Source organism: Eschrichtius robustus, chromosome 2, assembly GCF_028021215.1.
Source record: "Eschrichtius robustus isolate mEscRob2 chromosome 2, mEscRob2.pri, whole genome shotgun sequence".
Taxonomy (NCBI): Eukaryota; Metazoa; Chordata; class Mammalia; order Artiodactyla; family Eschrichtiidae; genus Eschrichtius; species Eschrichtius robustus.
This window is the reverse complement of record NC_090825.1, coordinates 171,287,796-171,315,584: the sequence shown is the minus strand read 5'-3', so window position 1 is coordinate 171,315,584 and position 27,789 is coordinate 171,287,796. Positions and strand designations below refer to the sequence as shown.

General features: G+C 53.1%; 2 protein-coding genes across 5 annotated transcripts; one reads left to right on the top strand and one right to left on the bottom strand.

The window, feature by feature from the left end:
* Positions 1–7,222: 7,222 nt before the first annotated feature.
* CNN1 (calponin 1) lies at positions 7,223–16,209 on the top strand. Of its 2 annotated transcripts, XM_068534843.1 has the most exons (8): positions 7,223–7,312; positions 9,178–9,273; positions 11,262–11,383; positions 14,160–14,226; positions 14,337–14,474; positions 14,670–14,780; positions 15,264–15,410; positions 15,491–16,209. In XM_068534843.1, the coding sequence occupies exons 2-8, from the start codon at positions 9,211–9,213 to the stop codon at positions 15,734–15,736; spliced, it is 894 nt and encodes a 297-aa protein (XP_068390944.1). In that variant the 5' UTR covers positions 7,223–7,312; positions 9,178–9,210; the 3' UTR covers positions 15,737–16,209. The 2 variants fall into 2 exon arrangements, with proteins under 2 accessions (XP_068390944.1, XP_068390943.1); XM_068534842.1 differs by lacking the exon at positions 7,223–7,312 and having other exon boundaries at positions 9,135–9,273.
* Positions 16,210–18,242: 2,033 nt separating this feature from the next.
* ELOF1 (elongation factor 1) lies at positions 18,243–23,207 on the bottom strand. Of its 3 annotated transcripts, XM_068536920.1 has the most exons (5): positions 23,151–23,207; positions 20,536–20,669; positions 20,279–20,349; positions 19,911–20,016; positions 18,243–18,982 (listed from the first exon to the last, which is right to left on the bottom strand). In XM_068536920.1, exons 2-4 carry the CDS (start codon positions 20,649–20,651, stop codon positions 19,952–19,954), a joined length of 252 nt encoding a protein of 83 aa, XP_068393021.1. In that variant the 5' UTR covers positions 20,652–20,669; positions 23,151–23,207; the 3' UTR covers positions 18,243–18,982; positions 19,911–19,951. The 3 variants fall into 3 exon arrangements, with proteins under 3 accessions (XP_068393021.1, XP_068393020.1, XP_068393022.1); XM_068536919.1 differs by lacking the exon at positions 18,243–18,982 and having other exon boundaries at positions 19,363–20,016; XM_068536921.1 differs by lacking the exon at positions 18,243–18,982 and having other exon boundaries at positions 19,363–20,016; positions 23,141–23,199.
* Between the last annotated feature and the right edge of the window lie 4,582 nt (positions 23,208–27,789).

The window sequence follows — 27,789 nt, the reverse complement described above, 5'->3', positions numbered from 1 at the left end:
CCCCCAAAACTCACCAGTGGCCTTGCTGGTGTGGCCATGGCTGGAGTCTATATAGCTGAAACCACTGTGATACGGTTCTAAAATTCGAGGGGTGATGACCGTGGCTATTGCTGGTCCTGGACATCCTTAACATTCTACGGATATACCGCATCCTGTCTGGGGCCTGAGGCAGGGGAGCCATCTCAGAGTACCCCAGAGCAGAGTGTGGGAAGGGATTGAAGCAATCTGGAAGAGCTTCCCTCAATCCTGCTGCAGCCTCAGACCCAGGGCCAAAATAGGGGAAGCTGTGCATAGGATCCTGAGGCTGTGCCCACCCCATCACGAGAAGGCTCAGAGTCACTCAACAAGCACTTATTGAGGGAATTCCCTGGCTGTCCAGTGGTTAGGACTCCACGCTTTCACTGCCAAGGGCCCAGGCTCAATCCTTGGTCGGGGAACTTAGATTCTGTAAGCTGAGTGGTGAGGCAAAAAACAAAACAAAACAAGCAAACAAACAAACCCCCCCACACACACAAAACACAAACATTTATTGAGAGCCTCCTTTGTAGCAGGCACCGTTCTAAGTGTTGAGGAAAAGCAGTAAGCAAAAAAAAAAAGATTCCTGACCTGGGGGAGCTGGCATTCTCGTGGAGGAGACAGAAAAAAGACCCATGTTCTTTTCTTTTCTTTTTTTAAAATAAATAAATATTTATTTGTTTGTTTGTTTTTATTTTTGGCTGTGTTGGGTCTTCGTTACTGCACGCGGGCTTTCGGCGAGCGGGGGCTACTCTTCGTTGCGGTGCGCAGGCTTCTCATTGTGGTGGCTTCTCTTGTTGCAGAGCACGGGCTCTAGGCACGCAGGCTTCAGTAGTTGCGGCACATGGTCGCGGGCTCTAGAGTGCAAGTTCAGTAGCTGTGCGTGGCACACGGGCTTCGTTGCTCCGCGGCATGTGGGATCTTCCCGGACCAGGGCTCGAACCCTTGTCCCCTGCATTGGCAGGCGGATTCTTAACCACTGCGCCACCAGAGAAGTCCGAAAGACCCATATTCTATAGAAATATTTTCATAACTATATGCAGCTTGAAAAAATATTAAGTGCAACTTCAGAACTGTTTAGGATATGATTTTGTCTATCATCTTGTGAATCTTCAGTGATTTTGAACATAGAACATGTAACCTTTTGTAATTAACAGCAATTTTTAGTCCCTTTTTTGCTTGTGTGTAGAGCTTGATTCTTTGTGTTTTGTGTATTAATTTAGGTATTTAGATTTATGCCTTCCGTCATTCTGCCATCTCAAACAAAGCATCAGAATACTTTCATTAATTCAACAAATTAATTACTTAAAACAAATACGTGTTGTGTGCTAGATCCAGAAGGAAATATGAAATTAATTTGAAAAAGGAAAAGAAATTTAAGTTCTCCAAGTACTTAGAGTCTGTTTCCAAGAAAGGGTATATTTTCATGAAGTAAAAATGTAAAATGCTACGTGTAATTAACAAAAGGGCTAATATTAATAAACAGATTAAGAATTGTTTAAAAAGAAATATTTTATAGCTTGAGCTGTGCATGGTGATTACATGGGTGTATATGTATATAAAAATTCACTGAGCCCTCGATTAAGATGTGTGCATTTTACTTTAAGTAATATCTCAATTAAAAATACTTTAAAAGTGATAAAGTGATAATTGATTCATTGAGCTATAATTTGTACACTTTTCTATATGTATGATATACTTGTAAAGTCTATGTAAACACTTCACAACCATTAGGGTGGCCATTATCAAAAAAATAGAATCTAACAAGTGAAGAAAGTGAAACTCTTGTACACTCCTGGTGGGAATGTAAACTGGTTCAGCCACCATGGAAAACAGTATGGCAGTGCCTTAAAAAAATTAAAAATGGAATTACCATATGATTCAGTAATTCCACTTCTGGGTATATACCCCAAAGGACTGAAAGCAGGGACTTGAACAGATAGTCACACACCCATGTTCATAGCAGCATGATTCGCAATAGCCAAAGCAACTCAAGTGTCCATCAGCAGATGAATGGATAAACAAAATGTAGTATATACATACAATGGAATATTATTCAGCCTTAAGAAGGAAAGAAATTCTGACACATACTACAAATAGATAAACCTTAAGGACTTTATGCTAAATGAAATAAACCAATCACAAAGGGACAAATACTGTATGATTCCACTTATATGAGGTACCTAGAGAGTAATCAAATTATCTTGGAGACAGAAAGTAGAATGATGGTTGCCAGGAGTTGGGGGAGGGGGAGAGTGGGGAATCACTGTTTAATGGGGGCAGAGTTTCAGTCCTGGAAGATGAAAAAAGTTCTGGAGATGGATGGTGGTGATGGCTGCACAAAAACATGAATGTACTTAATATCACAGAACTGTACACTTAAAAATAGTACATTTTATGTTATATATTTTACCACAATTTTGAAAAAATCTACTTAAAAATGATAAGTGATACAGAGAATAGTGAAGCAGAAGAAGGGAGGAGGTGCAAGAGGGGTTTGCAGTTTGAAACTGGCTGGTTAGGAGAAGGTGTCACTGAGCAGGTGATCTTTGAGTAAAGACCTGAAGGAGGTGAGTGAACCATCTGAAGATTTGGGGAACACTTTGGGCATAAGGAGCGACTGCAAAGGCCTTTGGAGTGGAGTGAACTGAGGGAAATACGAGGAGGTCAGAGTGGAGTGGGGGGGGCTCCTGGGCTCCCCCAGAAAGCCCTGGTTTTAGGCTATTAGTTACCCCAACAGATTAGCACATAAAATGGGGGGTTGGCAGTGGCAGAGGCTCCAGGCGATGACGTTTCTCCGCTCCCATAAAGCCACTTCTGCAATCCCTTGGCCTCCATGACACAGGGTGCTGGCAGGGGGACGGAAAGATACAGCCACCCTTAGGATGCCTCCAGGACTCTGCGCAGCCGCAGCACATCTGCCATCGAGATTCCTGTGATTGGCCGATCTAAGAGGCACTACAGCCAATCAACTGCCGGTCCAGAAGGGCTTGCGCACCCTCCCCAGCACGTTGACAGCCACGTGGGCAGCTGCTGGGAGTGCTACTGCCCTCTGCTGGGCGTGCCCAGCTATGAGTAGGCGCAGTTCGATCTGCTCAGCTGGGTCTGGGTGAAGGCACGCGTGGGCGGTGGTGGGCTCACCAACCTGGCCGCAGCCTTTAGAGCTCCCATTGTTCCTCTTCCTAGTGAGGCAGTTGCGGCTCTCATTTTCTAATTTATCCTTCCAGAAGTAGTTGATTCAAACACAGACATGCATTTTTTTTTGGGGGGGGTGATTTTTTTTTTTTTTAAACACAGAGCACAATAGTATGTGTGAAGCCCTGATGTAGACCCTTTAACACGCAGTCCTCAAAACAACTCAAAGAAAATAGCAGCTTCACAGTGGAGGATCCTGGCAGACATCACTTTAACCAAGGGGCCAAGGTTAACATCATCAGCAATAAGTCATAGTGACATCATAAGCCCTTGGTATGGGAAGGGAACATCACCTTTCTGGTATCCTTCTCACTAAAGCAAAATCCCCACTCTAATCAAGACAAACCAAATTGAGAGACAGGCTATAAAATTACTAACCAGTGCTCTTCAAAAGTGTCAAGGTCGTGAAAGACTAAGGGACTGTCACAGACCAAGGAGTCTAAGAAAGCATGACAACTAAATGCCATGAGGGATCTTGGATTGGGTCCTGGAACAGAAAAAGGACATGAGTTAAAAAACTGGAGTCTGTAGTTTATTAATAGTATTGTGCCAAGGTTAATTTCTTAGCTTTGATAAGTGTACTATGGTTATGTAAGATGTCAACAGTAGGGGCAGGAGGGTGAAGGGTATTTGGGAACTCTCTGTGCTATTTTTTTTGCAACTTTTCTGTAAGCCTAAAATTATCTCCAAACAAAAAGTTAAAAAGAAACAAGCCTACTGAAGTGGACACTATTAGTATGCCCATTTTCCAGAGGAGGAAACTCAACCACAGAGATGTTAAGATACCTGCCCGAGATCACACAGCCAGGAAGCACCAGGGTATGCCCCAAACCCATGGAATATGGATCCAGAGGCACCCCCCACCACACTCTTAACCACAGCACCACAGTGCCTTTATTTAATTGAAACAAAGTGCTGCATATTCTGCTGTCATCTTTGCCTGTCTCACGTGTTCCCTGTTGATAGATCTACAGGGTGACTTGTTATTAAAAGGCCACTGCAATAAATGTGATTCTTCATACCTACACTTGTATTTCTTAGGAATATTCTAAAAAAGAGATTTGCTGGTTCAGAAGGTGTATTACATAGGTAGGGTTCTCCAGAAAAACCAAAAAAAAATGTATGCACATATACATATATATATATTGATATATATGAGAGAGACGATTTATTATAAGGAATTGACTTATGTGATTATGGAGGCCGAGAAGTCCAAGTCCAAGATCTGCAGTTGGCAAGCTGGGGACCCAGGAGAGTAGATGATGTAGTTCCAGTCCAAGAACAAAGATCTGAAAACCAGGAGCATCAATGGTATAAGTTCCAGTCCAAGAGCTGGCAGGCTTGAGACCAAAGAAAAGCTGGTGTTTCAGTTCCAGTCTGAGGGCAGGAAAAGACCCATGTCCCAGCTCAAGGCAGTCAGGCAGGAGGAGTTCCTTCTTACTGCACGGGGGAATCAGCCTTTTTGTTCTATTCAAGCCTCCAACTGATCTGATGAAGCCCATCCATATTGGGGAGGGCAATCTGTTTTACTCAGACTGCAAATTCAAATATTAATCTCATCCAAAAACACCCTTGAAGACATACCCAGAATAATGTTTGACCAAGTATCTGGGCACCCCCTGGCCCAGTTGACTTGACACGTAAAAGTAACCACCAGAAAAAGGAAGGACACTTATCATTTTGAAAGCTATCAACAAACTGCCCATGCCCATCAACGATGTTCCCTAAGCCTCCCCAGCATTTGTTGTTATGAGGTGTTCTGATTTTTGCCAATCCGGGCCACTCTTTTATTTTTATTTTTTTCATTTTTTTGGCCACACCATGCGGCATGCAGGATCTTAGTCCCCCGACCAGGGATCAAACCCGCGCCTCCTGCAGTGGAAGCGCGGACTTTTAACCACTGGACCACCAGGGAAGTCCTGTGGAGGGGGCTTTTTATTTTTTAAATTTTATTATTATTTTAAAAAATTTATTTATTTTTGGCTGCGTTGGGTCTTCCTTGCTGCACGTGGGCTTTCTCTGGTTGCAGCGAGCGGGGGCTACTCTTCGTTGTGGTGCACGAGCTTCTCATTGCAGTCGCTTCTCTTGTTGCAGAGCACGGGCTCTGGGGCACGCAGGCTTCAGTAGTTGTGGCACGCGGGCTCAGTAGTTGTGGCTCGCAGGCTCTAGAGCGCAGGCTCAGTTGTTGTGGTGCACGGGCTTAGTTGCTCCGCGGCATGTGGGATCTTCCCGTACTAGGGATCAAACCCGTGTCCCCTGCATTGGCAGGTGGATTCTTAACCACTGCGCCACAGGGGAAGTCCGAGGGGGCTTTTTAAAATCACTTATTCAAATGGAAGTTTTTATGGAGGCAGACGTACGTATCCACTGTCAGGTGCAAACACTTAAATGAATAGCTCCCTCCTGCCCATCCTCTCACTGTCTGGGGGTGTGGGATACATTATTTTAGAGCAGGTGGTCAGGGAGGGCCTCTCTGAAGAGGGGACATCTGAGCAGAGGAAATGAGGGAAAGGGCTCACAGGCATCTTGTGGACATGTGTCGAGGCGGAAGGGACTACAAAGATGAGAGCGTGCTTGGGCACTCAAGAAATACACGTGGAAGGATGTGGGAGCACCAGGAGCAGCGTGACCCTGGGGGAGTGACTTGGTTTCTCTGAACCTTTTCTTTATCTATAAAAGGGTCTAAGGGACTTCCCTGGCAGTCCAGTGGTTAAGACTCTGTGCTTCCAAAGCAAGGGGCTCCGGTTGATCCCTGGTGGGGCAACTAAGATTCCACATGCCCCACCGCCCCGCCCCCCTCCCCCCAAAAAAGGGGTCTAAGACTTTCCCCCTCAAGAGGGTGGTGGTGAGGATTAAGCGAGATTGTGCCTGGCACGGTGCCTGGCATGGAGTGAGCCCTCCAGAAACAGAAGCCATCCGGGGAAGGGAGAGCTAGGTAGGGGGTGGGTTTGGGGGTGCTGGCAGACGTGGTCTGCCAAGATAGGCAAGTGAAGGGGGTGAGACTCTCCCGGACACAGGCGCAGAGGTGTGTGTGTGTGTGTGTGTGTGTGTGTGTGTGTGTGTGTTAGTTCTGAGAGTCAGAAAGTTTCTGGGGGATCTCCTAAGATTGAGGAAAGGCAGAGCTTTTCTTTCATGACTGTCCTGGACTCTTCGAGAAAAGAAACTCTATTCCTTACTAAAGCCCATCCTTCTCATTCAGATGGCAAACTGAGGCACAGAGGGGCTGCGGCCTGGGAAGCGCCAAATAGGAGCTGAGTGGGGAGTCTGCACACCGGGCAGCCAGTGATGGGGGAGTCCCCTGGGGCTGGGGCCTCGGGATGGGATCAGTCCCCTCTCTCCGCCTCTACCCCCATCCATCAGACAGAAACAGAGACAATACAGAGACACCGAGAAAAATGGTGACCAAGAGGCGCGGAACAGAAAATGAGACGCAGAGACGGCGAGATAAAGACAGAGGAGACATGGGGACAGAGAGAAAGACAGAGACAGTGAGATGGGCAGATTCATAGAGACGCAGAGAGAGACAAAGGCTGAGACAGAAAAAGGCTAGGCGACGCTGAGGGACGGGCACAGAACGACCAAAAGACATTGCAAGAGATACAGAGACACCGACCCAGAATTGGAGGGACAAACGGACCCAAAAAGGGCTGCTCCCTAGGGAGACCCCGGGCTGCCCCGTCTGGGGGCAAGCCAAGTGCTCCCCCACTCCGCCCCCGTCGTGCCTGGGCAGTGACTTCAGAGCCAGCGCGGATTCTATAAATGGCCAAGCGACAGCGGGCCGGGGGGCGGGGCCGAATGAGTCAGCGCGTTGCGTCATCGCCGCCTGGATGCCTCCAGGCCCCGCCCCCGCCCTCCTGGGCCGCCAGGGGGCGCCGGCCGAGAGCCAGCCGAGGCGCGGGTCTTCTCATGCGCAGTAGCGACCTGTGGCTCGCTGCGGGCCGCTCAGCGTGGGCAGGATCCAGCAATCTACGCGTTTGAATCCTGGCTCCGCCACCCTGGAGCTGCGTGACTCCGGGCAGTCGGCTTCACCTCTCTGTGCAACATTTAGACCCCACATCATAAGGCTGCTGTGAGGAATGAGTTAACAGATCCAAAGCACTCAGTACGTAGTAGGAGCTAATTGTTTGCTCATTTTATGTATTTTAGCGTATCTTCAATATACCATTAGACGCTATCAACTTGGTAGTTGCCTTAGCCCAGTCGTTCTCAAATGGGAGCGATCTGCTGGCGACCCCTCCCCCCCCATAGCTTTCCCAGGGACATTTGGCAACCTCTGGAGACTTTCCTGTTTGTCAAGGCTAAGGTGGGGGGAGGTGAAGGGAGGAACGACTTCTCTGGCGGTCCAGTGGTTAAGACCCCCCCAGGGGGTTCGGGTTCGATCCCTGGTCTGGGAACTAAGATCCCGCATGCCATGCGGTGCGGCCAAAACAAAACAATAAAGACTAAGGTGAGGGGGGGGGGGCGTTGCTTCTGGCACTGAGTAGGTAGAGGCTGGGGATGCTGCTTAAAGTTCTGCAATGCCCAGGACAGACCCCCGCCCCCACGATGAATTATCCAGCCGGGATGTCAACAGTAGCAAGATTGAGAAACCCTGCCTTAGCCTCATAGCATTAGGGGCAGAGGCCCGGGTTCAAATTCTGCTCTGTCACTAGTGAGCTGTGTGACACTGGGAAAGGGATTCCACGCCCCCGTGCCTCAGTTTCCCCATCTGTAAAGTGGATATAATAGCAGCACCCACTTCTGAGGGTGTTGTGAGGTTTGAGTGGATACGTGTACAGCATTTGGACCAGGGCCTAACATAAGGGCTGTTGTCATTATCAGTACATCACGGCTGTACCCTTAGCATGTGGCCAGCAAATTGCATGTCCTTGACGTATCATTAGTGTATGATATGGTTGCTGACATGTTATCCAAGTGTCACTAACATGGCCTGAACATACATGGCATGACGTGGGCATGTCATCCACCCCTGTGGTACAAGGGTGAGATCTGGACAGGTAGGGCTGCTTGCAGGTGTTCCCTCCAGGCCGGCCTGGCTGGGACAGGAATATATGGGGGTGTCCATGGCCTGGAACCCACTAACACAGCCACTCCGTGGTTCAGGCAACCCACAGGTGGATGGGGAGGGTGAGATCCAGGGTCTCTGCTCCCCCAGGTCCTTATGAGGGGATGGAGGGGACAGAAGTGGGGTGTCAGATTCTCAGCCGAAATACTGCTATTCCCTGTCTTTCCCTGCACCAGGCACTGCCCTGGGCATATTGGAGGCATTATTTTTTTGGCTGTGCCACCTGGTTTGCGGAATCTTAGTTCCCTGACCAGGGACCGAACCCGTGCTTCCTGCAGTGGAAGCACAGAGTCTTAACCATTGGACCACCAGGGAAGTCCCAGGCCTTATTTCTTCTGATCCTCACAACACCCTCATGAACAGGCACTATCATTAGTCTATTTTACAGATGTGGCAACAGAGGCTCAGAGAGGGGAAGGGGCTGGCCTACATTTATAGGCTATTGGTGTCTGGACTTAAAACCAGGGTGGCACTCCATAAACTACCACAGGTGGTAGTCCTGCCTCAAGACAGGAGAGAAACGAAGAAAGATGACCTTAGAGGTGTGGGGAGATGGCCTCAGAGACAGACACAAAGAGACTAGGAGACCCAGCCAGAGGCCTAATGAACAGTGGGGAGTGGGGAAAGGTTGGTCTCTGTCTGGCCAAGCTGCCCGCCGCCCCAAAAAAGAATAACCCAGGCCGCCCCCCTAGGTGGAAACAATGACACAATCAGCTCCCAATACCAAGGCCCTGACATCACGAAGGGGGGCTGGCCAAGGTGGGGGGCGCCCCGCCCCTTGGCAGGCCTCTATGGCCAATGGGACGGCCTTGGAAGAGGCCCGGGCCACCTCCCGAGCTTCAAAAACGTGTGAGGAGGGAAGAGGGTGCAGACGGAGCTTCAGCTGCTGCCGCCTTCTTCAGCGCTGCTGCCACCGCTGTCCACCGTCAGCCAGCATGTCCTCTGCTCACTTCAACCGAGGCCCCGCCTACGGGCTGTCAGCTGAGGTCAAGAACAAGGTAGGGCTGGAGGGCCTCCCCCCGACCTGGCCCACTTGCCCTGCCAGGCCAGAGGCCCCACACTTGGGGTTCCCTGGACCCCCTTCCTGCCTATCCCATATGACTTGGAACCTGAGAGAGAAAAAGGACGAGTATGGGGAAGGGGCTGCCTCCCTCCCCGGCCTGAGCATCCCAGAGCCCTCAGCTCCTGTTGGGGTGTGAAATGGGGGGGCATGCAGGCAGTCACAGGTAAACTGAGGCGGTTGGTCCATTGTGAAACCCCACTTGATTAGAGTCCCCTGTTAGCCCTTTTTGTTTCTGGGGGTCTGAGGAAGGACTTGATTTTGCCCACACCCCCTAGCCTGACAAAGAATTTGCGGTGTGCTCCAGAGCTGGGGTTCCTGGGAGGTGAGGCCCCAAGGTGTTGGAGATCGTGAAGGAAACGGAGAGGCTGAGGATGGGCAGAGAGTGGGCATTAGGGACAAAGCAGGGGTCTCCTAATTCTGGGGGTGGGAGGACATGGGGACATCGCCTTCATGCTATGTATGGGTAAACTGAGGTTCAGAAAGAAGAGGCAAGTAGCTCTGGTCCTATATAAGAGAGATTCAGAACTGGGCCCCTGAACTTGCGGCCCACGCCCCCCATGGGATCAGCTTCTCCAGGGCAGCGAGCTTGAAGTCCCCAACCCACTGGAACAATCCCTTGAGCGCTGCCCGGGGAGGAGTCCCAGCCCCATTTGACAGAGGGCAACACTGAGGCTCAGGGTGGCTTTTCCCAGGGTTCCACAGGCAGGAAATTGGGAGCTGGGATTGGGAACCTGAGTCGGGGGGATCCTCGGGGCTGGAGGAGGGGGCGGGTGCTCGGGCAGGAGACAGATCCCAGCGTCGCCCCCCCTCCCCCCAGCGCCGGCCCAGGAGCCGAGCGGAGCCGCCGCGCCATATAAGGCGGCCTCGGGAGCCCGGCCCGCGGGGCCGCGCTATATAAGGGCCGGTTTGCTTTATAAAGCCGGGCTGATGGGGAGGGGGGCGGCAAGGCCGGGGCCAGGTGAGGGGGCCATCCCCTCCCCCAGGAGAAGGGGCGACCGGGTCTCCCAGGGGCCCGGAGCCTGTCTGGGCTGGGGTAGAGAGTTCTGGGGAAACGGAGGGGGGCAAAGTGGGAGAGGAGAGGTGGGGGAGAGACGCAGAGATACTGGAAGCCTGAGACTTGAGAGGGACGGATGGGGGAGGGCGAGCCTGGAGCAAGATAAGACTGAGACAGGGATGGAGAGGCGGAGAGACGGCTGAGCCCCATCCTCACCCGAGGCAGGGAACCTGGAGTCGGAGAGATGGAGAGAGACCTATGAAAGCAGAGATGGACGAGCTATGAGCCCCACCCCCAGCCGGACACGAAGAGATGGGGACAGGATGACAGGGCCTAGGAAAGACAGACAGAGCTGGGAGAGAGACCAAGGACATCGTGCCATGGGGAGAGAGACAGAGAAATACAGACATGCATGGGGCCAGGAGTTAAGGCAAAGACAGGCCCTCGCCCTGAGCCAGAGAGGGGGCCCCAGGGATGAGGACCTGGAGAGACACTGAGACAGAGATGTAAGACAGAGCAGTCCCCTGCAAGGCGGCATCCGGGGGCACCTCCTTAGGGCTCCTCCTCCCCTGCCTGAAGCTCCCAGGACGGGGGCAGGGCCAGGGGAAGCTAAACCCCAAGTTTGGTCTGGAGGGGGAACCAAGAGGCCAGGCGCCGTCCCCCAGCTCTGAGTATCTCGTTCTCCACCCCTTAATCCACATTCTGTGGTGCCAAACCTCAGAATGCCTGGAATGGCCCCCTGGGCAGGTGCCACCTCAACACTGGCCCTCAGCAACCCCCCCGCCCCCAACTGGACGTTGGGACAGAATTGCCTTAGTTGGGAAGGGACGAGGGAAGAGATCAGACCTAGGGAATCTTGGATTGGGCCTGGGAGCCAACCCTGCTCCCCACTGCGTCCTCACCACCTTCTCTGTGTCCCCCACTGCCAGCTGGCCCAGAAGTACGACCACCAGCGGGAGCAGGAGCTTCGAGAGTGGATCGAGGGGGTGACAGGGCGCCGCATTGGCAACAACTTCATGGACGGCCTCAAAGATGGCATCATTCTTTGCGAGTGAGTGGGGTGCTCATGGCCCAGACTCTGCCTTGGGCTGCCCCCAACCCCTCATCTCTACTACCTGAGCCCCTCAAATGACCAAGAGCTCAGAGCTGGATTGGGCACTTTATATCTGATACCTTTGTTTTGAGGTATCAGATATAAAGATAATCACTGTGCCCATTTAACAGTAAAGAAAACTGAGCCTCAGGTAAAACACATCGCCCAAAGTCCCACGCTGTTCCAACAGAAATGACTTCCGAATCTAGAGTCTGAACCGCCACGCATACGGGGCAGCCACATGTATGGTCGCTAGAGTCCCAAGAAAGGGAGGTCATGGCGAAAAGGCACTGGGCCACATCAGCTGTCCACTGCTGGCTTGGTGACCTGAGGGATGCGCCACAGTAATTTAAGTGGGCCCTGATTTTCTCCCCCTCTCAGAACCTAATCACTGAGGGAGAGGAAAACCCTCAACAGCTCCCAAGCCCCGATTCCAGATTCCACCTCCTAGATTTCACTGCAGCCCTATTTCTGGGCGGGGCCCTGAGCCCAGCTGGGGTCCTGTCTTTTTCTCTGAGTCTGACCCAGGGCAGGGTGACCCTAAGAGCCAGAGCTTGTGCTAGGGAAGCTTCCCGAAGGCACAGCGTTACCAAGCCCTAGCTGCTGGAAAGAGAGGGGCTGGGGGATGTTGTTCTACCATATCCAAGGAATGGGGGGACGGTCTGGTGTCCCAGGCCTTAAAGAGTGCAGGGCCACCCACCCATTTATGGAGGAGGTGCATTTATGGAGCACCTGCTGTGTGCCAGCCAGGTCTAGGCGCTGGGGATAGTGAACAAAACAGACTCAACTTGGGGCGCTTACAGACCTTTAGTCCTGGTGGGGGTGATTGAACAAATAATTGATGAAATAATCACATACTTGCTTGCGGTGGGAAGTGCCATGAGGAAGAGTCAAGCTGGGAAGAATGGGGGGCGGGGGGCAGGGGGCGAAGGGTTGCTGCTTTGTACAGAATGGTCTGGGAGGTCTTTCTGAAGAGGTAATATTGAAGCAGAATCTTAGATGAAGTGAGGGAAGTTGCCGGCAGGACATCTTAGGGAAGAGTGGGCCAGGCAGCGGGGACAGCCAGTGCAAAGGCCCTGGGGTGGGAGCATGCCTCAGTGATCAGGGAAAGTGGAGGGAGTTAGCTGGGGGCCAGATGGTACAGGGCCTCTTCGTCCTTCATGCTATGGAGTTAGGCTTTTATTCTCAAGGCAATAGGAAACCATGGGAGTGCTTTGAACTGGGGAGTAACTGGAAATTTTTTTTTTAAATTGAAGTATAGTTGATTTACAGTTGTGTTAATTTCTGCTGTACAGCAAAGTTATACAAGGTCCTACTGTATAGCACAGAGAACTATATTTAATATCCTATGATAAACCATAACGGAATTGTTTTAAGAAGGCCATTTTAGCCATGGGATGACAAGCATCTGGAGGGGATGAGGTGGAAGCTGGGAGCCCAAGGGGAAGTCAAGGCAAGAGCCCAGGAAAGAGACACTGATGGCTCAGAGCAGGGCGGAGGTGGGCTTCTGGAAGTCTTCAGGAGGCAGAGTAAAAGGAATTGCTGAGGGATGGAATGTGGGGGTGAGAGAGAGGGAGAGGAGAGTCAAGGGCGGCGGAGGGCTTTTTTTTTTTTTTTAATTTTTATTTATTTATTTTTAACATCTTTATTGGAGTGTAATTGCTTTACAATGGTGTGTTAGTTTCTGCTTTATAACAAAGTGAATCAGTTATACATATACATATGTTCCCATATCTCTTCCCTCTTGCATCTCCCTCCCTCCCAGCCTCCCTATTCCACCCCTCTAGGTGGTCACAAAGCACAGAGCTGATCTCCCTGTGTTATGCGGTTGCTTCCCACTAGCTATCTATTTTACGTTTGGTAGTGTATATATGTCCATGCCACTCTCTCACTTTGTCACATCTTACCCTTCCCCCTCCGCATATCCTCAAGTCCATTCTCTAGTAGGTCTGTGTCTTTATTCCCGTCTTGCCACTAGGTTCTTCATGACCTTTTTTTTTTTTCCTTAGATTCTGAGACCTGGAAGGCTGGGTTTACTGAGCTGGGGAGGATGGAGGGAGTTCTGTGGGGGGAAGTGGGTGTCAGGAGTCCAGGTACGGTTCATTTGATTTGAGACACCCATGTGGGGAGCTGGAATGGAGAGTAAGAGGTGGGCTGCAGGAAGATGTTGGGGAGTTGTTGGCATATGAATGGCATTTAAAGTCAAGAGAGGACTTCCCTGGCCGTCCAGTGGTTCAGACTCTGTGCTTCCACTACAGGGGGCACAGGTTTGATCCCTGGTCGGGGAACTAAGATCCCACATGTCGCGCAGCATGGCCAAAAAAAAAAATAAAATGCCAAGAGACTGGATGAGATCAAGGGGGTGAGTGTAGCCAGAGAAGAGGCCCCAGTCCTGAGCCGCGGGCTCTCCGAGGTATAGCGGTTCGCAAAAGAAAAGGAGATTGAAACATGGTCACGAGCAAGGCAGGTGCACCCAGGAGACTCCCCTACACCCTCCACTGGGAGACTTTCCGACCTGAAGGAGTCTAGCTCCCCGGGGTTGGTTTCCCATCTGGGTCCTGCCTGTGTGTGCGGATGATCTGTGTGGGGCTGCAGCTGGGGGCTGACTGCAGTGGGAAACAGAAAAAAGCATAGCGCCCACTGACTGTCATCCTGACCCCTTGTCCCGCTGGGCTGGGCTTGGGTGGGGGCAGTAGGGGTCCCCTTCCTCAGTGCCCTCCCCTGCACCTTGCAGGTTCATCAATAAGCTCCAGCCAGGCTCTGTGAAGAAGGTCAATGAGTCCACCCAGAACTGGCACCAGGTGAGCCCAGACTCTCTTAACTCTTTCGACCCCTGGCCCATAGCCCCTCAGAGCTCCACCCAGACCCCCAACTCCCCTCCCATCCCTGACTGCCACCGGCTCCCCTCCAGCTGGAGAATATCGGCAACTTCATCAAGGCCATCACCAAGTACGGGGTGAAGCCCCACGACATCTTTGAGGCCAACGACCTGTTCGAGAACACCAACTACACCCAAGTGCAGTCCACCCTCCTGGCCCTGGCCAGCATGGTGAGCGTGGCTGAAGGGTGGGCATGGGGCCGGGGGGCCGCAGGCGCTCGGGGCTGGGATGCGGGTGGGGCCCCTTGTGCCCTCTGAGCCCCGCGTGGGTGGGAGGGGGAAAGCAGGTGCTGCTCAGGGTCTCCGAGGGGACAGTGTGGCCCAGGGGCTTCCTTGTCAGTCCCTGCCCCCCCTCGCCCTCCCCAGGCCAAGACGAAAGGGAACAAGGTGAACGTGGGAGTGAAATACGCAGAGAAGCAGGAACGGAAATTTGAGCCAGAGAAGCTAAGAGAAGGGCGGAACATCATCGGGCTGCAGGTACTGCCCCTTCTTCACCCGGGTCTCACTGCTGAGCTGAGCAGAGGGTCAGGGAGTGGAGGAGGCCGGGAGGGCGCCCTGGTCCCTTCAGGCTTTGGCCGGGGGGGAGTGGCAGGATATTTGGCCTTTACTATATGCTTGGCATTTTCCCATACCCTAACTCCTCCGACAGCTCTAGGGGGTGGGTACTGTTATCAGCATACCCTTTATACAGATGGGAAAACTGAGGCCTGGAGAAGATAGCTTACTTGCCAGGATTGCCCACGTGATGAGCGGCCAGGCTGGAACTTGAACCCTGGAAGTCAGGCCACCTATCAGTCATGTGACCCACCTTCTCTGGGCCTCAGTTTCCAGTCTGTAGCCTGAGGGTGGAAACAGTGCCTCATTAGAGGGCCATGTTAAGTGTCTGCTGACATGAGTTACATCTCGTGGCCCACCGTGAGATTTGTAAGCCTCAGGGTGATTCTCCTTCTGGCTCCCTAGATGGGCACCAACAAATTTGCCAGCCAGCAGGGCATGACAGCCTACGGCACCCGGCGCCACCTCTACGACCCCAAGCTGGGCACAGACCAGCCCCTGGACCAGGCCACCATCAGCCTGCAGATGGGCACCAACAAGGGAGCCAGCCAGGTGTGTGGGGGGCCATTGGGCGGGCTGGTGGGGCTGTGCCCCTCGCCGTCCCCTCGGCCTGACTGCACTGCCCTCCGCAGGCCGGCATGACCGCTCCTGGGACCAAGCGGCAGATCTTCGAGCCGGGGCTGGGCATGGAGCACTGCGACACGCTCAATGTCAGCCTGCAGATGGGCAGCAACAAGGGGGCCTCGCAGCGGGGCATGACGGTGTATGGGCTGCCCCGCCAGGTCTACGACCCCAAGTACTGCCTGACGCCCGAGTACCCGGAGCTGGGCGAGCCTGCCCACAACCACCACACGCACAACTACTACAACTCCGCCTAGGGCCCTGGGCCTCCCGCCTTCCCCCGGGGAGGCCGGCTGCTGCTCTTGGCAGGGCCCAGCCCGGCCCGCCGACCCCCTCCCCCTGCATGGTTCCTCCAGCCCGCTGGCACCTGCCTACAGGGTTAGCGTTTGGGGGGAGCAGACTGGGGGGGGGGCCTGTGGGGGGGAAAGGGGGCTCCTCCCCGGGTCCAACATAGAGCTGGGTGTTCCCAGCAGCACCCAAAGGACGCACTGAGCAAAGCTACCCCGCTGTCCCCCACTCCCCACAGGTGGGTCCCCCCAGGACAAGAAGCCCCCCCAAGCGAAGCCCCCAGAGCCCAGGCTCGCCTCCCCCCCCATTCCCACAGTGGGAGCAAACTGCATGCCCAGACCCCCAGCGGACACACGCGGTTTGGTTTGCAGCTGGCGTTAAGGGATGTGACAGCGGTGTTTGTAACGCGAGCACTTTCTTTTTCTACTTCACTGGAGCACAATAAATGGCTGTAAAGTCATCTGAGGACTCAGGGCTGCTCTGTCACAGAGGCTGTGTGGCTCTAGCACACGCATAAGTGGCCTTGCTCAGATATACCCCATCTCCCACACACACATCTGCACAGGCACACACACTCACATGCACCCTAAGATACACACACAGAGCTCACAGAGCTCGCTGGACCCAGGACGGGCCCCCCCCCACTCACAAAATCCACACGCATGCACACTTCGTGTGTATGGTGTTCACATGCTCTCTACAGCCTTAGTGCACACACCCTTTCACACACAGATACACATGCAGTACACACTCCTACTCGAGGCACATAAAACATAAACCCTCACACAGGTACACAATATACACACACACACACACATGCTCAGCACCCACGTACCTTCCCTGGGGGCCTGTGTGTTGCGTTGAGGCCAAGCGCCGGGACGGGCTAAATGGGATGTAAATCACAGTTCTGCAGCTTGCCAGCTAGGTGACCTTGGGCAAGTCACTTCCCTTCCCTAGGCCTGTTTTCCCATTAGGAAAATGAGGACATGGAACCTTGTGGGGTCACAGGGAGCTTAAATGAAATGATGCCTCCAGACAGGGGATGACATTTGGTACTGACCGTGAGAATGGACAACCAGCCAGGTCCTGGAGGCCCCTGTGGGCAGGGAGAACCCTTTAGCCCTGAAGTAGACCGTGGGAAGGTGGGAGGGGACAGGGCAGTGGGGAAAGATGGGCACTTTGGAAAGATGTGCCCACTTTGGATGGGCACAGTGGAGGCACTTTGGCAATGGCCCTTTACCACCTGGCACAGAGCAGTTAAGTAGCTGACTGCAGGATGCAGCTGGCCCAGGCGCCTGGCCTGCCAGCCCAGGATCCCAGAAGTCTGGACAAGGTCCCAACCTCCCCACATTTCAGAGGGGACCCTGCTCTCCCAGTGATGTGGGCCCCAGCTATCCTGCTCGGAAGCTATCAACTGCCAGAGTTCCAACGAGAGGATGCGGCCATGCTGGGGGCACAGCGGTCTTCTCCCCTTCCCTCCCCAGGGCAGGGGGCGAGGCTGGAATGTGGGGACCTGCAGAGACAGACATCAGAAGACCCGCTCGCACAGACGCACACGGCCCCTGGGGCCTCGTAAACTGGATTCCAGGCGCTCTTGGCCTGGCTACCCTAAGTCCTGCTACCACGGGGCCAGCTCGGGGAAGCTATGCTGAGGAGGATACACGCCTGGCCTAGGGCCCTGCCTTCTTGGGAAAACAGCACCATATTAGCACTTGGTCTGTAAGACTGGGGTGGGCGGGCCCTGGTTGGCAGGAGCCCCCTTTCCCTGGACCCCAGAGGGCATCACCCCCGGTGCCTGTCCACCACTCTGTGTCCACTGGGTCCTGCCTCGGCCAGGGGACCCCACCTGGGGCCTTGGAGGGGGAGGTGGGAGCACCAAGGAGGGGTATGTCAGTGTAGAGAGGGCCCTGGGGACACATGCCAGACCCAGTGGCTGGGTCTGGTGGCCAGGGCTTCTGGCCTGGTCAGCATCTTCTCGGCCGTTCATATCCCTCGCTGCCCTGGTGGGTCCGAGTCTGTTCGAACCGTGCCAGGAATCATGATAGGTGCATCCATCCTCAGCGTGGCCCTGGGAGGAAGGTTCCATCATCCTTCCCACTGTACCAACGAGGAAGCCAAAGCACAAGTCACTTGCTGCCCAGGCTCACAAGGCCAGGTGGAGATGGACCTGCCCCACACTGCTGGAGCGTCAGGACCTCCACACCATGAGACCATCTGGGGTCTCACCATCAGCCTTGTGAAGGTGTGTTTTTTACAATACCACCAAGCAATTAACTCAGTTCTGACACTCTCTACCTGGAGAAAGCATCAGATCCCACGGGATAAGGGTTCTGTCCAAGACTGCCCCTCCCCCACTGAAGCTGCCAATCACAAGTGCAGGTTGTTACCTGTGCTTCTGAGCAACCAGCTGGAGATCGGGGGTTCCCCCCACCCCCTTCTCAGATTTGGTTAATTTACTAGAGTGGCTCACAGAACTCGGAGAAACATTTTACTTATTACATCACTGGTTTATTATAAAAGGATATAACTCGGGAGGAGCCAGATGGAAGAGATGCCATGGGCAAGGTATGGGGAAGGAGGGTGAAGCTTCCGTGCCCTCTCCCGAGTGTCCCAGCACCTCCCTGTGTTCACCAAGGGTGGAAGCTCACCAAATCTTGTCCTCATAACCGCTTCATCTGTAGGTCCCTTCCCCTTCCTGAAGGTTGGTGGGTGTGGCTGACTGAGTTCCTACTCTGCATCCTGCCCCTTCCTGAGACTATCTAGGGCCCCACTCTAAGTCACTTCATTAGCATAATCTCACCTGTGATCAAAAGGGGCTCTTTATGGATGACAAAAAGTACTCCAGTTGCTCAGGAAATTCCAAGGGTTTTAGAAGCTTCCTGCCAGGAGCCAGGGACAAAGCCCAAACATTTCTTCTTACACCCTACACGTGCGTCTGGCTCCACCTCCAGCCTTCCGAGAGACTCCTCGCGACCCTAGGACAAGGGTCCCTTACTCTTCTCCAGTGCTCCCCGCCGCCCCCCAGCCCCCAGGAAGCCAGGAGCTGTTCCCTTAGCCTGGACCCTGGACTCAGGAGGAAGTAAGATGCTGGGCTGTGAAACCAGGCCTCCTGGGTTCAAGGCCCGGCCGTGCAGTCTTCTGGCTGTGGGACCTTTGGCCGGTGACCTCCTGTCTCGGGCCTGTTTCCTCATCTGCGAGCATCTTCCTCAGGGCGGCTGTCGCGACATGGGGGCAAGGCAGGTAAACCTGACATTGGCCTCTGGCACAGTGTGGCCCCTGAGCCTTAGCTCCTTCAGGCTGTCCCCCAGGAAGCCTTCTCTGACCCCCCCAATCCCCACCCTGGGCTCTGCTGGCCCCGGTTTCTGCTGTGACTGTAAACGCCTTGCCAGATGTCTGTGGGTTCATCCCTGTCCCCTGAGCCCAGCACTGCCCTGGTTTCACCTTGAATGCTTGTAGAGTAGATAAAACGCTGGACAGTTTGAAGGACTGACCACTTCCAATGGCCCGCCAGGCCACCTCTGAATGCCTGTCGCCCCCGTTCCCTCGTTGAGCCCCTGGGTCTGACCCAGAGCCCAGGAAACCAGAGAGCTGGGAGTTTTGCGTTGGCTGCTTTATTTAAGGGCTGGTGACTGACAGCTATCCCCAACCCAGCCCCTCCCTCCTCCTACAAAAGTGGCCAAACGTGAAAACAGGCTGCCCTGCCAGAAGGCCTGTGGCTTGAATCCCAGGCCACAGGCCTTGGAAGGCAGGGAAGGAGGATGGGCAGTCGGTCCAGTTCAAATGGACAAGTGCTGGTGAGGTGGGGGAAGACGCTGGAGAGTCCCAAGGCAGCCTCTGCTGGGCTTGCCCTCACCTACGATATCAGGACACAGGTCCCTGGAGGGGCCAGGGCCCCAAAGCCAGGGGGCCAGGTGCCAGAGGAGGGAGCAAGTCAAAGGCTTTCGGAGCCAAGGGAGGCAGTTCAGGCCCCTGGGACCCAGCAACCCTTCAACTCTACCCCATGCCCACGAGGACACACCCCCAGGCACACCTGCAGCCACACACACACTCACACCCATGCCCACACCCACTCCACACACACACACAGGGCTGCAGAGGCCCTGGACCCACACCCTGGACCCTGGAATGTCTCTGGATTGGTACCCAGCGGGTGAGGCTGCCAAGGGAGTGGGTCCTCTGCGTTGCTACTGATTGGCTGCCTCGCAGGCATCTATCCAATCGCTGTACACGTCCACTGGTTCCGACAGATCTGAGCCACTGAGGTCAAGGGCAACTGGTAGCATTGGACCCCTTTCCTATACACACTTCTGTTGCTCATGCTACTGTTAGCCAGACCCCTGCCCTGAAGCCTGTTACCCCATGTAAGTCAGCACGTGGCACTGGCTCCTCTCGGTGGCCACACCACCAGGGCACACAGCAGGGCTGGGTGCCCTTGAGCAGCCCACTCTGGGCAGAGCAGCCCTGACGCCCCGCCCTCATCCCCTGGGAAAAGCCCGGGTTCCCAAGGATACAAGTGATGGGCGTCTGGAATTCTTCCAGGCACACGGTACAAGAGATGACTCCGGTGTTGCGGGCCCGGTCCCTGGAACGGGAGGAGATGCAGGGACTTAGTGCACGAAGGGGCCTGTGTCTGTGGGTGACGATCCCCCTAACCAGGAAGGCTGGGGACAGAATGGAGGACAGTGGGGGTGGGGGTGGGGGGAAGCCACCTCCCGACTGAGGAAGGAGAGGGCAGGACCCGTGAGGCAGGATCCCGGGCCCCGCTCACATTTTCACGTCACAAGACTTCTCGTGGTTGCAGAAGGGGCAGGTGAACTGGGTCTCTAGGGTGCCTGTCATCTTCTTCTTGGGGGGTGGCTTCCGTTTTGATTTTCTGCGCCCCATGTCTGCAGGAGGGCAAACCTGTGGGAGGATGGGGGCAGAAGTCAGCGACTCGTGGGACCCACGCGTCCCTCCGGCTCGACGCTCTAGGAAGCGGTCAAGTGGTCCTCCCCCCAACCCTGCCCCACCCTGATTCTGGCATCATTCTTCCGTGGCAGAGGAGGTCAGCAGCCTGCCAGATAAGGACCAGAGTTTCATTTATACTTAACACCACTCTCTATGCAACATCCTTGTTCTTAACTAAGGGTGCTTCCAATTCACTGAGTAAACAGAAGCAGTCAGACAACATCCACAATCCACAAGTCCCCAGGACCACCCCCTCGACCTTCTCTCCTTTGCTATGGAAGAACGTCCACGCTCCCCACAAAAACAATTTGTTACCTTGTGCCTTGGATCCCAACATCACATTTTCTCTCTCTACTGGATCATTAACAAACACACTTGTTATGACCTCTCCCATCATTAAAAATCACCTCTTTGTTCTCTGTGAGCTTTCCTAGTACAGCTGTCTGCATTCCCTCTTACCCTCTCTCCCCAGCCCCTTCCATGCTGTCCACCCCAAGGGGCAGTCCTCACTCCTCAGGGTACTGGACACACCGGTTCCTCCTGCCACCGTTCTCACAGGGCTCTCCCACCCTCCTCAGTGGCAGCTTCCTGCAGTCTCTGCTGCTGCTGCAACCCCATCCTTACCCTGTCAATTCGCTAATGATGGTGAGTCCATAAGCTCAGTCTTTGGACCCCTCCCCTCTCCATCGCCATTCATTTCCATGGAGATCTCACCCAGCGTCAGGGCTTCAAATGCCCCCTCTACACCGATGTCTTCTCTGAACTGCAGGCTCCCCTGGCCACCTGCCTCAGCCACACTCCTACCCGGTGCTACCAAACGTTTAAACAGAACCTGTCCACAACCGAGCTCCGAACACCTCAATGTGTTGTCCCACAGGCAGCAAAGTCCATCTTTCCAAAAACCTTAGACTCAGCCTCAGTTCCTTTTGCCCTCTCTCACACCCCTTGTCCCATCCTGATCCTACTGTTCTACCTTTAAAAGACATCCAGCATCTGGCCACTTATCACCACTCCCAGGGCCAGCTCCGTGGTCTGAGTCTTGAGTCCCAGTCATCTCTGGCCTGTATTATCACAACAGCATCCTCACTGGTCTCCCTGCATCTCTAACTCTGCCCAGCACCCTCCAAATGTGAATTCCTCGAGGGCAGGGATTTCTGTCTTTTCTTTGTATCCCCAGCGCCTACGACAGCTCGTGGCACAGAGGTGGCTCTCAACAAAGATTTACTGAATGAATGAATGACCAATGCCAGGCCTACAGTAAACCACACCACTGCTGCAATCAAGGCAGGCAAGGTATCTGCTCTTGTGCAACTGATATTGTAGCGGAGGAAGACAGACCCTTCAGCTAACTAATAAGGGAGATAATTTCCAATATTGGTAAGTGCTATGAGGTTAATGAAACAGGGCTAAGTGAACACTTCTGGGACGGGGCTACTTAAGGGTGGAGCTGGAAGAATCCTTGGGTAAGAGTCATTTAAGCTGAGGCCTGAATAAGAGAAGGTGACCATGCATGGTAGCCCAGGCAGAGGGAATAACAACCGCAAAGGCTCCAAGGCAGAAGAAGCTTTTCTTGAGAAAGAGAAAGAAGACTGGTACAGCTGAAGCCCAGCGAGCAATGGGGAGATGGGTGTGAGATGCAACAGAAGAGAAGCAGCCAGACCCTACAAGACCCAGTAGGCTTTAGTAAGGCATAGCCAGTTCTGCAGCCCAGGCTCTCACCTTCGGGCGTACAGCAGTAGTGTTCTGTTGAATTTTTTTCCCCAAAGCCTGGCCCTGGTTACCACCTGCACCAGAATCACCTGGGGGTGCTCAAAAAATGCAGATTTCTGAACCTAACCCCAGATCTCCCCGCACTAGAATGTCAGTTCTGCGGGTTCGGGTGGGAGCATGATTTGCCCACTGCTGAATCCCCAGCACCCACAGTACCTGGTATGCATTAAGAGCTCAATAACTGTTGAATATAAACAAGTCTCCTGAATCAGAAGCTACAGGTGGACCCCAGAATCTCATTTTCCCCGGTGACTACAGCACCCGCCAACCACACTCCAGAAAAGGGAGTCTGGCCTGCACATGAATCTCCAGGGACCTCGGACTGTACTTCTGTGGCGATCTAAGTCCAAAGCGCGCCAAGGTGGGGGCTGGAAAAGGGCTCAGCCACCGACCCTGCCGGGACTCAAGAGGAGGCGGGTGGGCCGTCCCTCCAGGCTCACCGAGGCTTCAGCGTCGCCTCCCGCCGGCCGCCGGTAGAAGCCAGGCCTCCGAGCAGCGGGCTGGGACCCGCTGGGACCCGGGGGAGTCAAGTCCCCCGATGGGCCGCCCCCCAAGCCCTGGGCCCTCGGTGCCTCCTCCAGGACCCCGTCAGCGCCCCGGAGTCGCAGAGCGCCCAGTCCCACCCGGCCCCATAGCCCGCCCGCGCGAACCTTCACCTGCACTCACCGACGCTCTTTGCGACTGCCTCGTTCACCCGGGAGACAGTGACTTCCGGCTCCCGGCGGAAGCGGAAATCCCTCCCCTTCCCTTCAGTCTCACCCACCCGAGGCCGGGACCTCCCAGCGAGTAAGCCCCGCCTCCTCTAGCGTTTTTGTGCGCACGCACAGAAAGTAAGTCTTATCTGTACTCTCATTCCGGGCCCGGAGGCGGGATAGCGGTGCGCGTGCGCGAGGGCTGGACCGCATTTCACAGTTGGTGTGCAAGTGGCCGCTACTTGTAGTGAGCTTCCGCGGTGGCAGTTCCCGCGTTTCAGGAGCGGTGGACCGGGCCATAGCAGCACTGGAAAGGCAGCCTCTCCCTTGGCTGCAGCATCTTCACGTGCCTTCTCTCCCACTTCAAGCCCCAGCTCCTCGCAGCTCACCTGGGTCTCCCCGATGTCGGGCACATTCAAATATCTCAGTGCTAAGAAACGGCAGATACCAGTATGGCTGAATCAGAGTTAACGGGGGAAGCTTGTAAGAAGCTCTTCTCAAACTTTAACAAGAACCTGTGGATCTTACTATAATTCAGGTTCTGGTTCATTAGGTCAGGAGTGGGGCCTGGAAGTCTGACTTTCTAACTAGCTCCCCAGTGCCATACGTGCTGTTGGTCTGCGGTACCACACTTTGAGTGCCGAAGTTATAATACATGAGATTGGACAGGCAGGTAGGGGCTGGGGGAGGGGAAAACCAAGCTCCACAATTCCCACGATGTAGTGAAGAGGCTGGACAGAAATATAAAGGATCAGTTGCTACACTGTTCAGCGCAGCAGAGGGGAGTGTGTGGATCTCAGAGCATGTGATGGTGGAGGGGGCTGCCAAACTAGTACGAGAGGTTAGAGAAGGCTTCCCTGGGAGGCCGATGCTCAGGATGGAACCCAAAGCCTGAGTGGAAGTCACACAGACAGAAGTAGCACCTATAGAACTTAAGAGGGAGTGAAGGAGAGAGGAGTGTCAAGGGTGGAGACCCTGGGCACTGCCTCTTACTCAGATGAGGAAGGCTCAAGAGAGATGATTTGGAGGAGTGGTCAGGGGTTGTGTTTGGCTGTGATTAATCTGAGACAAGCAAGAGGGGCTCTGGAAGGGGCCTTTGGTAGGGAAGCCAGGAGCTCAGGAGAAGGATCTGGATGTGATTTTGAGAGTCATTTGCATATGGAGGTTATTTAAAGTCTTGGGGCCAGAGGAGGTCACATGGTTTCAGGGGTAAGGGGCAAAGTGTAGCAAAAGAAGAGGGCTAAGAAGGACACCAGGGCTCCCCAGCCTTAGAGGTTAGGAGGAGGAGGAGCCAGCAAGAGACTGGGCAGAACAGTGAGGTAGGAGGAGAAAGACGTGGGTTGCCCTCTCCCAGAAGCCTCCAGAGGCAGGTATTTCAAGACGAGGAGAGTGATCAGCTGTGTCACATGTGGCTGCGAGGTTGAGTAAGATGAGGAAAGAGAATTGGCCGTTGACTATGGCAAGTGTTTGGTCCCTGGCAATCTTGATAAGAGCTCTTTCATTGGAGTGTTTAGGAAAGTAACTTGTCAAGAGAGCTATCGATGTATTTCCAATAGACCTATCTCCAAGAAGTCCTCTAGAGGGCAGTGTTACTCTCGGAACTGCCAAGCTTAACCCTTGGCAGTGCCTCTCTGGAAGACCCCTTCTCTGTGCTTGTACAAACCTGGATACACACAGGATGGGATCATACCATACATGTTACTTGCACCTTGCTATTTCCGCTTAATGGTCAATACACATACAGATAATTATTGTGTGACTCTGCCGTAGTATATATGGACAATCCTATATTCACTCATGATTGCCAGGTTCATAGGTTTTTTGTGTCTTTTCTTTCCCTTTTCCTTTCTTCTCTCTCTCTCCCTTTCCTTCCTTCCTTCCTTCCTTTCTCTCCTCTCTTTCTTTCTCTGTCTCTCCTTCCCTCCCTCCCTTCCTTCCTCGCTCCCTCCCTTCCTTCACATCTTTATTGAGATATAATTGACAGACAATAAACTGCACGTTTTGACATATACATACACCTGTGAAACCATCACCACAATCATGATAGTGACTGTTTCCATCCCCCCAAGAAGTTTCCTTATGTCTCTTTGTAGTCAATCCCTACCCCACCCCCAGCCCTTGACACCAACTAATCTGTTTTCAGTTCCTATAGCTTTGTGTTTTTGAGGAAGTCACATAAACAGAATCATACAAAATGTAGCCTTTTGAATTTGGCTTCTTCTACTCAGCTCAGTACGTTTGTGATGTGTCCTTTTTTTTTTTTTTTTTTGGCCACACTGCTTGTGGGATCTTAGTTCCCCATCAGGGATTGAACCCATGTCCTCGGAAAGCGTGGAATCCTAACCACTGGACCGCCAAGGAATTCCCTATGTCCATGTTGTGTTTATCAGTAGTTGCTCCTTTTTATCATTGAGTTGTATTCCGTTGTATGGATGGATACAGTTTGTTTATCCTTTCACCTACTGATGGACATTTGGGTTGTTTCCATTTTGGGACAATTATGAATAAAGCTACTATGTACTGTCTCATTCAGATCTTTGTGTGGATGTTCGTTTTCTACTGTATTTTTTTAAATTTAATTTTTATTTTATTTTGGAGGGTAGTTGATTGACTCTACTGTATTTTATTTCTACACTAAAACATGTGATTCCTCTGGAATTCATTTTTGCATACGGTCTGAAGTAGGGTTCAGGTTGTGTTTTGTTCTGGGCTAACCGACAAGGCAGATAACATCTCTCCTGGGAAGTTGTAATGCCACCTTAACCTACATCACGTTCTCATGTGTTCTTGAATTTGTTTCTGGATTCCCTCTGGATGTTTTCCCGGAGCCAGGGTCATGCTGTTTTGATGACAGTGCGTTTTGCTGTTTGGCAAGGCAGCTTTCTCACCTTGCTATTCATGAGTCTTGGCCTTGGAGGCTGTTGAGGGGGTGGATGTGGCCTGACTCTCCAGTGACAACCTCCTGGCTGAGTGACGGTGCCGGTGTCAGGCCCAGCACCTGGTGTGAGGAGGGGAGTCGGGAGATGTTAATATCCATGACGGTTGAATCAGATGCAGTTGCTCGGGAAAAGCGGGAAGAGATGAGACTCTGTGACTGGTCTTCAGGAATTCTGCCATCTTATTTCCTGTAATTTACAAGGCATCTTTTTTTTAAAAAACATCTTTATTGGAGTGTAATTGCTTTACAGTGTTGTGTTAGTTTCTGCGGTATAACAAAGTGAATCAGCTATATGCATACATATATCCAAATATCCCCTCCCTCTTGCGACTCCCTCCCACCCTCCCTATCCCACCCCTCTAGGTGGTCACAAAGCACTGAGCTGATCTCCCTGTGCTATGCGGCTGCTTCCCACTAGCTATCTGTTTTACACTTGGTAGTGTATATATGTCAATGCTACTCTCTCACTTCGTCCCAGCTTACCCTTCCCCCTCCCCATGTCCTCAAGTCCATTCCCTACGTTCTCTTTCTGACTTACTTCACTCTGTATGACAGACTCTAGGTCCATCCACCTCATTACAATTAACTCAATTTCATTTCTTTTTATGGATGAGTAATATTCCATTGTATATATGTGCCACATCTTCTTTATCCATTCACCTGTCGATGGACACTTAGGTTGCTTCCTACAAGGCATCTTTCTACCCATAGCTGTGTGCTGGCTGACATTGTCCCCTGAGCTGGAAGGAAGCCCTCTAGGAGGGCATGTGTCTACCCTGCCTTATTCCTTTGGGTGCTCCTTGAGTTGGCACAGGACTTGGTCCTTGGTGCTTGGTAGACGTGCTTGACCATTGTGGAGGAGGGGGGACCAATCCCCCTCCCTGCCACTAGTTCCCTGTGTCAGCTTGGATGTGTCACTTCTCCTTTCCACCCTCTGGGCCCTGTGAACTGGGATGTTGGGCTAATTCCACACTCTGGGCCCTGCAAACAGGGACACTGGGCTGACTTCTGATTCAGACCCCTGCCTGCCTGGAGCCTCTGAGTCAGTGGGAAGAGGCAGGGTGGCCGTGAGCTGCCTTGACTGTCGTGGTTAAGATTGAGGGTCTGACGCTTCCTGGATATGACCTTGGGCACCTGACTTAATCTGTCGAGTTTCTGTCCTCTGAGAAGCCAGGATGACACTGGCCCTTTCCTCCGGGGTCAGGATTAGAAGGGATGGCGGGTGTTTTTGGCATAGAGCTTGGTGGGTGGTAATGTCAGCTGGAAGGAACTCAGGGCTGGCATTCTGGTAAGACAGCTTTGCTTAACTTTAATAGTAACACATGTTACCTTGTAACAAATTCAGCAGTGTTGACTGCTACAAAGTAGCAAACAGAAGGTGCCACTTCCATCAAGTCCCTTTCCCCAGAGAGGTGAGGCGAGGGATGCTCGTGACACACCTTCAGGCTTTGCAGGTATTCTTTTATTGACTATTTGGCAGTGACCAAAGGATGCTTGATTCAGGAGACAGCTGCACCCCCATTGCCCAGAACTCAGTAACCTCACTTATTTTACCCAGGGTGCTATTTCATTCTATTTAGGTGGGCAGGCAGCTGGACCCAAACAATTGGGTCCCTGGCCCCGTAGCAGCTGAAGTGGCCGTTGAGGGCAGGCCAAGAGAGCAGTTCCTGTGACT